The sequence below is a fragment of the Anolis sagrei genome, chromosome 3, assembly GCF_037176765.1.
Source record: "Anolis sagrei isolate rAnoSag1 chromosome 3, rAnoSag1.mat, whole genome shotgun sequence".
NCBI lineage: Eukaryota > Metazoa > Chordata > Lepidosauria > Squamata > Dactyloidae > Anolis > Anolis sagrei.
In genome coordinates this window covers 268,116,882-268,129,294 of record NC_090023.1, presented here as the reverse complement: position 1 = coordinate 268,129,294, position 12,413 = coordinate 268,116,882, and the positions used below count along the sequence as shown (strand labels likewise).

Sequence of the window (12,413 nt, the reverse complement as noted above, 5' to 3'; positions counted from 1 at the left end):
CAAGATGTCATAACCTGGTTACTGTGTAGAACTCTTCTCTGGCACAACTTTGGATGCCACAAATAGTCCTTCAAAATACTTATACGTGACTTTTCAAATCATCAGACAGATTGAACTATTATGTTTATGTCCATGAATATAGACATTTATCCATGATAGAGATAAGTTGTTCCTCTATATTGTGTATATAATTAATAAACCTGTCATATTTGAAGATTCAACAATAACATAATACTTCGTGGCCACGAATGCTTCCCAGCCAGCCCACCAATTATCCTAGTTTCATAGATATTCCAGGAGTGAAGGATCACAGTGATCCGGGGCTGGATTTGGTCCTTTTGAGGTGGTACTTGGTGCATTTCGGGAAGCCCCAATAAATGAAGATGTTGTAGATTTTGCACCTCCCTTCACTATCTAAAAAAGTAGAAATGTTAGCTGCTGTCAGTGGGAGATTCAAGCTATTTATTTATTGTTTCAGGAGCAAAACAAACAGTCGTATTGTATTTAAGAAATAAATAAAAAAACACAAAGTTTGCAAACTTGGCATTCTATTAAATGTCCTTTGACCAGTATCTGGCCACTTGGAGTGCCTCTGATGTTGATATAAGAAGATCCTCCATTGTGCATGTGGCAGGGTTCAGGCTGCATTGTAGTGCGTGGTCTGTGGTTTGCTCTTCTCCACACTTGCATATTGTGGATTCCACTTTGTAGCCCCATTTCTTAAGGTTGGCTCTGCATCTTGTGGTGCCAGAGTGCAGTCTGTTCAGCGCCTTCCAAGTCACCCAGTCTTCTGTGTGCCCAGGGGGGAGTCTCTCATTCGGTATCAGCCATTGGTTGAGGTTCTGGGTTTGAGCCTGCCACTTTTGGACTCTCGCTTGCTGAGGTGTTCCAGCGAGTGTCTCTGTAGATCTTAGAAAACTATTTCTTGTTTTAAGTCATTGGCGTACTGGCTGATATCCAAACAGAGGATGGGCCAGAGATGTCACTGCCTTGGTCCTTTCACTATGGGTTGCTACTACTCGGCGGATGTCAGGTGGTGCAATACCGGCTAAATAGTGTGTCTCTGTAGATCTTAGAAAACTATTTCTTGATTTAAGTCATTGGCGTACTGGCTGATATCCAAACAGAGGATGGGCCAGAGATGTCACTGCCTTGGTCCTTTCACTATGGGTTGCTACTACCCGGCGGATGTCAGGTGGTGCAATACCGGCTAAACAGTGTGTCTCTGTAGATCTTAGAAAACTATTTCTTGATTTAAGTCATTGGCGTTCTGGCTGATATCCAAACTGGGGATGGGCTGGAGATGTCTCTGCCTTGGTCCTTTCGCTATCGGCTGCTACTTCCCGGCGGATGTTAGGTGGTGCAATACCGGCTAAACAGTGTCATTTCTCCAGTGGTGTGGGGCGCAGACATCCCATGACAATGTGGGATGTCTCATTAAGAGCCACATCCACTGTTTTAGCGTGGTGAGATGTGTTCCACACTGGGCATCCATACTCAGCAGAAATGTGCTGGCATCCTTCTCCATTTTTTTTTTTACTTGTCCACCGTTAGATCATGATCCTAAGAATCTCTCAGATGTTGAATCTGCCCTAGAGAGCATTTCCCAATGGAGTCTATTTTCCATCTCAGAGCCTGACCTGGTTCCTTTGCTTTCCAGAACCGACCTACGATCCTGTGAGCGAGGAGGACAACCCGCTCTCGGCAGGGCTCAAGCACCTCTGCCTGAAGAAGAAGCCGGGCCCACCGCGAGGACTCCGTCCCCCTAAACCCTCGGCCTGCGTCTCGGGAACCAGGGCGGGCGAGAGGCTCCTCCTGCCCCGTACCAAGGGAGGAACCCAACCCGGTAACGAAGTGACACTGATAGACTTTGAGGACGAGCCCGTCCCCACCACCCCTTCGCCCATCGGGGAGCTCTGCGCCCCGTCGCTTGCCAAGCTGGCCATGGAGGCGTTCTCCCTGTTGGACAAGACACCCCCGCAGAGCCCCACGCAAGGACTACCCCGACCCCTTCACCCCACTCCGATCGTGGACTGGGATGCCCGCCCTTTGCCTCCGCCACCCACTTACGACGACGTTGCCCAAGACGAGGATGACTTCGAGGTGTGCTCCATCAACAGCGCGGATGGTTTGGTGAGGCGGAGGAGCAGACGCAAAAGCTGGGAGAACGGGGAGACCAATGGCGGCTTTGTGCCGGAGGGAGAGCGGGCATCCCTCCCGTTAGACGACAACCTCTTCTTGCCGCCAAAGGAAACCAAGCAACCTAGCCCCGCTCAGACTACGGAGATCTTCCAAGAGCTGCAGCACGAGTGCATGAGGCACCTCAACGTCCCATTGGGGGCCAACTCTGTTGCTTCCACTCCAAGTCCTGGAGAGGACAAGCCGCAGATCCCCCCTCGCGTCCCTATCCTGCCCCGACCGCTCCGCAAGAACGAACTCGGACGCTGGTCCGGGGAGCTCTCGCCAGCCTCCGGAGGTGAGGAGGATCGCCCTCCCCAGATCCCCCCACGAGACCCTTTGTCCCAGCCAAGTTCGAGGACCCCCAGTCCCCGGGCCCTGCAAGGTGGGTCCCCGCAGCCGCGAGCCAACCTCTGCTCCCCGCTCTGCTCACTGGGCTCCTTCCTGTCCACATCGCCAGGGAAGCAACCCATGCCCACCACGCAGAGCTTCGCTTTGGACCCCAAGTACGCCACGCCAAAGGTGATCCAGGCTCAAGGGAAGGAGTGCTCCAAAGGGCCGTGCATCCTGCCTATCGTCAAGGATGGGCGGAAGGTCAGCAACACCCACTACTACCTGCTCCCGGAGCGGCCCCCTTACCTGGACAAGTACGAGAAGTTCTTCAAGGAGGCCAAGACCCCCGAGGAAGCCCCCGCACCCACTAGGGTGGTCACCACCGCCACCGTGCGGCCCATGATCCAGCAACAGCCGGACTGTCGGGGCAACTTCTCGTCCAACAACAGCAACGTCACTTTCAAGGCCACCTGTGGCCTTCAGAAGATCATCTACGATGGCTCCGAGGGCCCTCGTCCTTCAGACAAGATACGGCTGGTGAGTGGGTTTATTGTTGTTATTATAACTAGCCATCCCTGCCATGCCTTGCTGTGGCCCGGTCTGTGTATATGTGTTTTGTGTGTGTATAAATGTGTATATGTATGTATATGTAACCAAAGCGGTGGTCCATGCTTTGGTTACATCCCGTTTAGATTACTGCAATGCTCTCTACGTGGGGTTGCCTCTGAATCATAGAATCATAGAATCAAAGAGTTGGAAGAGACCTCATGGGCCATCCAGTCCAACACCATTCTGCCAAGAAGCAGGAATATTGCATTCAAATCACCCCTGACAGATGGACATCCAGCCTCTGCTTAAAAGCTTCCAAAGAAGGAGCCTCCATCACACTCCGGGGCAGAGAGTTCCACTGCTGAACGGCTCTCACAGTCAGGAAGTTCTTCCTAATGTTCAGATGGAATCTCCTCTCTTGTAGTTTGAAGCCATTGTTCCGCGTCCTAGTCTCCAGGGAAGCAGAAAACAAGCTTGCTCCCTCCTCCCTGTGGCTTCCTCTCACATATTTATACATGGCTATCATATCTCAGCCTTCTCTTCTTCAGGCTAAACATGCCCAGTTCCCTAAGCCGTTCCTCATAGGGCTTGTTCTCCAGACCCTTGATCATTTTAGTCGTCCTCCTCTGGACACATTCCAGCTTGTCAATATCTCTCTTGAATTGTGGTGCCCAGAATTGGACACAATATTCCAGATGTGGTCTAACCAAAGCACAATAGAGGGGTAGCATTACTTCCTTAGATCTAGACACTATGCTCCTATTGATGCAGGCCAAAATCCCATTGGCTTTTTTTGCCCAGAAGCTGCAGCTAGTCCAACGCTCGGCAGCCAGACTACTAACGGGTGCTGGGTACAGGGAGCACACCACTCCGCTGTTACACCAGCTCCACTGGCTGCCAATTAGCTTCCGAGCACAATTCAAAGTGCTGGTGTTAACCTATAAAGCCCTAAACGACTCCGGCCCTGTTTACCTCTCCGAACGTATTCTCCCCTATGAACCATCAAGATTATTAAGATCGTCTGGAGAGGCCCTGCTCTCGGTCCCACCGACCTCGCAAGTGTGTCTGGTGGGGACGAGGGACAGGGCCTTCTCGGTGGTGGCCCCTCAACTCTGGAACTCTCTCCCACTGAAGATCAGAACCGCCCCGTCTATCCTGACATTTAGGAAACAGGTGAAGACTTGGTTATGGAGACAGGCATTCGACGAGTGAGCCAACACCCTGAGATATGGATGGAGGATGATGAGCAACGATTATAGTGTGACGACTGACTATTATAGTTATTGAATGTAATTGCTGTTTTATTGTAATATGAATTATGATGTTTTATTGACTGTATGTGATTTTATGGTTGGAAACCGGTCTGAGTCCCTCAAGAGAGGTGAGAAGGTCGGTATACAAAACTTATATATATATGTGTGTGTGTGTGTGTGTATATGTGGTTTTGCACATGCGTTGTAATGTATTTTTTTTTATTTTTTGGCTTTTTAAGTGTCTTTCACTGTGTTTTTCAGTGTTTTTATGAGTGATGATCAAAGCCAACCTTAAAAACAGTGGCATTGACAGTGAGAACTGGAAAGCCCTGGCCCTTCTAGATGGAGGTCAGCTGTGACCAGCAGTGCTGTAGATATATGCCGTGAATATTTTGGAAACTGTTTTGAGTCCCCCCTGCATTTGGATTAGCGGGCAGAAATCGAAAGTCATATACAAGCACTAAGCTTTAAGGAACCATCTATATAAATAAAAATGTAATGATCGTTTGTGGGATTAACATAACTCAAAAACCACTGGACGAATTGACATGAAATTTTGATACAATACACCTAACGGTCCAAGGAGTGTTCATCACCCCTAAAAACACACACACACACACAAATATCACCCTAGTAGGACAGACTTAAAAACCCCAAAAATACACCATGTATTCCTAAAATATAGGAATGTTTTCTGTGTTTCCTCTGGCCAGGTCCAAGAGACGGTGCATGGCGTCACCACGGAAGAATGCCAGGCAGCTTTGCAAAACCATAATTGGAACGTGCAAAAGGCCATCCAGTACCTGAAGGTAAAAACAGAATGGGTGTTTAATGTATTGTCGAAGGCTTTCATGGCCAGAATGACTGGGTTGTTGTAGGTTTTTTCGGGCCATATGGCCATGTTCTAGAGGCATTCTCTCCTGACGTTTCGCTTGCATCTATAGCAAGCATCCTCAGAGGTAGTGCCATAGATGCTTGCCATAGATGCAGGCGAAACATCAGGAGATAATGCCTCTAAACCATGGCCATATAGCCCAAAAAAACCTACAACAACCCAATAATGGGTGCTTCCTTTCCTCTTTGGCACCAAAAAGGGATTGGGACATTTTTATGGTGTTGTAAAATACCTCACCGCTTTAAGTGGTATCTAATTTCTCTACTCACAGCTCAGCTGTTTTTGAACTGCTTAGGTGGACAGTAAGCTAAGCTTAACAGTCGGGTGCTCAATCCGACTCGGGCTTCAAACTTGTTACCTTCCAGGCAATTAACCAGCTGCGCTATAACCCGGCCCTACTGCAGCAGTTATATAACTCCTGAGGCAAAAGGCAAAATAGATAAATCCCATTGGGGGAATGTTGGAGATGTAAAATACAGAGAGGTATTTTCTTCCATGCTTGGTAGACTTGTAGGCTGTTCAGTACGTTCTGAGAAAATGTAATTGAAGAAACAAATAAAATGATCACTTAAAAGATGGAGGAAAACAGAACTGTGTCTCTTAGGGTCCTTCCGTACCGTCATATAACCTATCAAGGCGGATAATCCACAATATCTGCTCTAAACTGGGTTATCTGAGTCCACACTGCCATATGATCCTGTTCAGTGTAGATTTTGTATAGCTGTACGGTTTATTTGGTGAAAGTGAAAATTTGTCAGTACAGCTTTGCTGCTGCGAGATTAATAATAGCAAAATCATGGAAAGGGAGAAAAAGAGTTAGGTTGTTGTAGGTTTTTTCGGGCTATATGGCCATGGTCTAGAGGCATTCACTCCTGACATGAAACATGAAAGGCACTGCAGACTATGTCAACCAGAGAAGTCAGCCATAGCAGAGCACCTGATGAACCAACCTGGACACAGCATGTTATTGGAGAACACCGAAATGCTGGACCACTCGAACAACCACGTCAGACTACAGAGAAGCCATTGAAATACACAAGCACGTGGACAATTTCAACAGAAAGGAGGAAACCATGAAAATGAACCAAATCTGGCTACCAGTATTAAAAAAACTCTAAAATCACAACAGCACAACAACAGAGAGAAAACAAACAAGGACTTCCAATCAGCTCTCAGCAAAAGATTGCTCCAGGCACTGCCAGGCAATCAAATGCTAATCAAGGTGATCAGTTGAAACATTCACACCTAGCTCCAGCAGACAAGAGTCCTTTGTCCCACCCTGGTCATTCCACAGATATATAAACCCTTTTTCCTACTTCCAACAGACCTCACCACCTCTGAGGATTTTTGCCATAGATGCAGGCGAAACGTCAGGAGAGAATGCCTCTAGACCATGGCCATATAGCCCGAAAAAACCTACAACAACCCAGTGATTCCAGCCATGAAAGCCTTCAACAATAGAGAAAAAGAGTTGCTTCTAAAGGACTGGAGAGGAAAATTATTCGACTCTATCCACCTTTACAAAATAAAAATACTTTTAAAAAAGAGCACAGCTCCCTGTTGTGAGCGCACCCCGAAATCCCCTCCTCCTCTGATTGGCCTTTGTGTTCCCTTTCCGCGCAGGTGGAGCAGCTCTTCTGCCTGGGGCTCAAGACGCGGCTGGAGTGCCAGAAGGTGCTGGAGATGTTCGACTGGAACCTGGAGCAGGCCAGCTCCCACCTGCTGGACCCCTACAACGCCTTCCGGCTCAAGTAAGATAAATAAATAAAATCTATATAAATAAAAATGTAATGTTCGTTTGTGGGATTAACAGAACTCAAAAACCACTGGACGAATTGGCACCAAATTTGGACACGAGACACCTAACAACCCAATGTATGTTCTCCACTCAAAAAAACCCACGAAAACAAAAAACAGAAAGAACTTCGGAACTGCATATCCACAAAGGAGAAACTGCATGTCTACAAAGAGACCCATGGACACGCCCCTTCCTCCTCTTCGCAGGGAAACAGCCGGCCGTTAAAGCCTTAGAAGCCAGGCGCGTGTGAATGGCCACACACATACACACACACACACACAAGCAAGAGTGAGCACCATGGGAGTGATCCGTAATCTGCTCATCTATCTCCAGCAACACGAGCACACATTTAACACTCTCCCCCGCCCCCATGAACATCCAGACCATTAGGTAGCTGCCTCTGCCACACTCCTTCTCTCCCTCACTCCCTTCCCTTCTTTCCTCCCTTTCTTTTCTTCCTTCCTTTCCCTTCCTTTCCTTCTCCCCTCCTTCCTTCCTTCCTGCCCCTCCCTCCTTCCTTCCCTTCTTTCTCCTTCCTTTCCTTCTTTCCCTCCTTCCCTTCCTTCCTGTCCCTTCTTCCTTTCCTTCCTCTCTTCCTTTCCTCCTTCTTTCCCTTTCCTTCCCCTTAATTTCCTTCCCTCCCTCCTTTCTTCGTCCCCCTCCTTCCTTTCCCTCTTCCTTCCTTCCTTCCTTCCTTCCTTCATTCATTCATTCTCCCTCCTTTCCTTCTTTCCCTAATTCCCTTCCTTCCTGTCCCTTCTTCCTTTCCTTCCACCCTTCCTTTCCTCCTTCTTACCCTTTCTTCATTTCCTTCTCCTTAATTTCCTTCCCTCTTTCCTTTCCCTTTTCCTTCCTTCCTTCCTTCCTTCCTTTTTCATTCCTTCCTGTCCCTCCTTCTTTCCTTTCCTTCCTTCCCTTCGTTCCCTCCTCCCCTCCCTCCCTTCCTTTTTCCTTCCTTCCTTCTTCCTTTCCTTCTTTCTATGTAAAATATAAATACAATATTTTATATATTGTTATATAGATTACTATATAATATTTACTATTATATATTACTACATAATACAAATTAAATAAACTTACAGAATAGAGTTGGAAGGGACAGACAAGAAGTAATGAGAGAAGGAAGGAAAGAGGGAAGGAATGAAGGCAGGAAGGGGGGAAAGAGAGAAAGAGGGAGGGAAAGAAGGAAGGAAAGAAAGAAAGGTAGAGAAGCAAGAAAGGAGAGAAGGAAATAAAAAAGTGAAAGGAAAAATACAGGGAAGGAAGGATGCAACCAAAGAGCAAACAAAGGGAGGAAAGAAACAGGTGGAGATGGAAGAAAGAAAAAGATAAATAAGAAAGGAAAGGAAAAGAGGAAAGAAGGAGAGAAAGAGGGAGGGAAGGTTGGCCACAGCAACACGTGGTGGGTACAGCTAATCTATATAAATAAAAATGTAATGTTCATTTGTGGGAATTAACATAATTCAAAAACCACTGGACGAATTGCCACCAAATTTGGACACAAGACACCTTCTAACCCAAGGAGTGACCATCACTCAAAAATGGATTTTGTCATTTGGAATTTGTAGTTGCGGGGATTTATAGTTCACCTACACTCAAAGAGCATTCTGAACCTCACCAACGATGGAATTGAACCAAACTCGGCACACAGGACTCCCATGACCAACAGAAAACACTAGAAAGGTTTGGTGGGCATTGCCCTTGAGTTTCGAAGTGGTAGTTCACCTACATCCAGAGAGCATTGTGTACTCAAACAATGATGGAACTGCACCAAACTTGGCAGCCGTCGAGCACAGGTTGCCAGGAAGTAACTTCTAATCAAAGGCTTCTCCTTGGACGAAAATGCTTCATAGCAAAAAATGCCCTTTGTCCCCTAGAGAGCATTTAGGAGCAGCCTTGCAAAGGAAGTTAATAGATCTCCCTATATGTCTGTATCTGCCTACCATAGGACTCATGATCAAGGGTCTGGAGAACAAGCCCTATGAGGAGCGGCTTAAGGAGCTGGGCATGTTTAGCCTGAAGAAGAGAAGGCTGATAGGAGATATGATAGCCATGAATAAATATGTGAGAGGAAGCCACAGGGAGGAGGGAGCAAGCTTGTTTTCTGCTTCCCTGGAGACTAGGACGTGGAACAGTGGCTTCAAACTACAAGAGAGGAGATTCCATCTGAACATGAGGAAGAACTTCCTGACTGTGAGAGCCGTTCAGCAGTGGAACTCTCTGCCCCGGAGTGTGGTGGAGGCTCCTTCTTTGGAAGCTTTGAAACAGAGGCTGGATGGCCATCTGTCAGAGGTGATTTGAATGCAATTCTCCTGCTTCTTGGCAGAAGGGGGTTGGACTGGATGGCCCAGGAGGTCTCTTCCAACTCTTTGATTCTATGATTCTATGATTCTATGATTCTCCTGACTGTGAGAGCCGTTCAGCAGTGGAACTCTCTGCCCCGGAGTGTGGTGGAGGCTCCTTCTTTGGAAGCCTTTAAACAGAGGCTGGATGGCCATCTGTCAGGGGTGATTTGAATGCAATATTCCTGTTTCTTGGCAGAATGGGGTTGGACTGGATGGCCCATGAGGTCTCTTCCAACTCTTTGATTCTATGATTCAATTGATTTCATCTGCATCTAAGGGATGGCTTTCCATGGCTTTAACTTCTCAAATGGTTTTTCCCCGCAGGCGATGACCGGCGATGGTCCTCTGAAGCAGAAACGGATGGCTCGCGTGGGGCTTCCACAGTTGGAACTTCTCCAGAAGAGACTCTCCTTCTGGGCCTTTGGACCGAGAGCCGCCTCCAAGGCCGAGCGGGACGGGACCGAGACAAAGCGAGACTGTGGCTGAGGAACGCCACTGTGAAATGCTGGGCCAAACCCAAATGCACCGACCCCCTCCCTCTGCAAACGCCGACAATTGCGCCCCTTTTTTTTCCTCCGATGCTGGCAGCTCCGCGTTGGCTTGCACCCCCTCCCCCCCCCCCCAGCTTCCCACCTTTGCGCCCTGTTGCTTGCTGTTGGATTTATTTTGTAAAGAGAAGTGTTACATTAATATATAAATATTCTATTCTATTTTGGAGAGAACTGAGTCCTTGTCTAATACAAATTCGTAACGGGATGGGCCCTGGTGGTGATGGTGGGTTTGGGGAGGATTTCAGTGTCGAGAAAACTACTTTAGTAGTTGCCTGCCAGAAAAGCTATGAATATTCTAATATTGGCTGGAATCCTGTTGTATCCCAGTTCAAGAAACGAGACCATAGGATTAAATCCACCACACTGGACTGTAGGAAAAGCAATTCTTGTTTATTGATGAAAAATTGGTTACAAAAGAAAGGTAAATGCAAAGTCAAAAAGTCACAGAAAAACACAGCAGTCAGTAGAATCTCTGAACTTGAGCAAAATTTCAAAAGCCACAAAACAAGAACCAGGAATCTGTTAGCCTTTTACTAACCATGAACTTGATAACTAAGCCTCTGGGATTACCGGCCATGAAACACAGGAATTCTGCCAAGGCACAGCCACAGTCCCAAACGTTGCTTGATCTAAGGAGGCACCCGGCAGGAGGCCTCTTAAACCAAAGAAGCTATTCTTTGAAACGCCCCTTGACTTTGACGTCTGGGCCTCTCTCTCCTGTAAACGATGTGACCTTCGTAGAAACTGGGAAATATTTCTGTCTCTAACTATCTGTTCTCTTCGGTCCTCATTAAAAACCCCAGGTGGAGAGATATCACGGCTAGTGATATCACGGCTAACTTCCAAAACATTGTCCTCCAGCTGTTTGGGTTTCGTTTTCATCCCCACTGACCTCTGCATCAACAACAGATTCCACACTGTCAGAGTCAGGGAGAGCTTGCTCAGTTGGAAAAACTATCAGAGAATCCGGTTCACACAGATCAGGATCAGGCTGAACCCCAACAAATCCATCATCAAAGTTGCAAATGAGTAACCTTGTTGCATTCCAGAACAGGAATAACCTTCTGACTTTAAAACACCACACATTGAATAGGACAAAAATCCTTTTTTATTGAAGATAAGTGATGTCGCAATTCAGGATAGATTCACCTTGCTCAGAACAACACCACGCACCAAAGCTGTAGGTTTTATAGTTTACTGAAAAAAAAGCAAAATCATAAACATAGAAATAAAGTTGCAAAAGTTCAATAGCCAAAACAGAGTTTTAAATACAAAGGCAGAGTTTCCAAGGTCGAAAGGCAAATAACATGAAGTATAATCCACAAGCATGGGTCAAACAAGAATCCATGGCAGCAAGACAGAGTCCCCAAAAACCAAGATCAAAACCAAAATCCCAAAGAGCCAAACGCTTTTCCCAAAAGCCGAGGCAATTCCAGAGAAGTTAACAGGGTGTAAGCAAAGTTGCACTGACAAAGAGTTGACTTCAATCAGATCATTAAATATGCTCTCCTATTATTATTATTATTATTATTATTATTATTATATTATTATTATTATTATTATTATTATTATTATTATTGAATCCATGGCAGCATGACAAAGTTCCCAGAAGCCAAGATCAAAACCAAAGTCCCAAAGAGCCAAACCCTTTCCCCAAAAGCCGAGGCAATTCCAGAGAAGTTAATAGGGTATAAGCAAAGTTGCACTGACAAAGGGTTGACTTCAATCAAATCGTTAAATATGCTCTCCTATTATTATTATTATTATTATTATTATTATTATTATCTTTATTTGTACCCCGCTAGCATCTCCCGAAGGACTCGATGCGGCTTACAAAGGCCAAGGCCTCAAACAAAACAATAGCATAACAAATACAATTCAAAGCAAATCATAAACATTGAAGCAATAACAGTAAAATAACAAAACAATACACCATGACATCTTAAAACAGGGCCAGGCCATAGTAACGGGTACAGATTAAAAATTCTGGGTGTGACAGGTGATCTATCGGATTTCAAGGAAGTACAATGAGCAGAGAATCTTAAAATTCTGATAAAGTGCTTCTGGGACTCTAATAAAGTACTTATTGGAGTTTCCTATTCTGGAAAGGCACATCGGAACAGCCAGGTCTTCAAATTCTTCCTAAAGACTGCCAACGTGGGGGCCTGTCTGATGTCTTTGGGGAGGGTGTTCCAAAGTCGGGGGGCCACCATAAAGAAGGCCCTGTCCCTCGTCCCCACTAAACGCACCTGCGATGCAGTTGGGATCGTGAGCAGGGCCTCTCCGGATGAACAAAGAGAGCGAGTGGGTTCATAAACGGAGATACGGTCACGCAGGTAGGCAGGTCCCAAACCGTTTAGGGCTTTGTAGGTAAGCACCTGCACCTTGAATTGGGCTTGGAAAATAGATGGCAGCCAGTGGAGCTCCTTAAAGAGGAGGGTTGACCTCTCTCTGTAAGGGGCCCCAGATAACATCCTGGCCGCCGCCCGTTAGACTAGTTGGAATTTCCGA

At 46.5% G+C, this 12,413-nt stretch overlaps 1 protein-coding gene across 5 annotated transcripts in view; it reads left to right on the top strand.

Moving 5' to 3' along the window:
* Positions 1–10,073, top strand: part of TNK2 (tyrosine kinase non receptor 2) — a 214,517-nt gene extending 204,444 nt beyond the window's left edge. For all 5 annotated transcript variants that reach the window (XM_060767285.2, XM_060767286.2, XM_060767281.2 and 2 more), the window contains 4 exons: positions 1,661–3,048; positions 5,027–5,122; positions 6,832–6,959; positions 9,676–10,073. In XM_060767285.2, the coding sequence (XP_060623268.1) occupies positions 1,661–3,048; positions 5,027–5,122; positions 6,832–6,959; positions 9,676–9,682 (1,619 nt within the window). In that variant the 3' untranslated portion in view covers positions 9,683–10,073. The remainder of the gene's footprint in view (positions 1–1,660; positions 3,049–5,026; positions 5,123–6,831; positions 6,960–9,675) is intronic.
* The last annotated feature ends 2,340 nt before the right edge of the window (positions 10,074–12,413 follow it).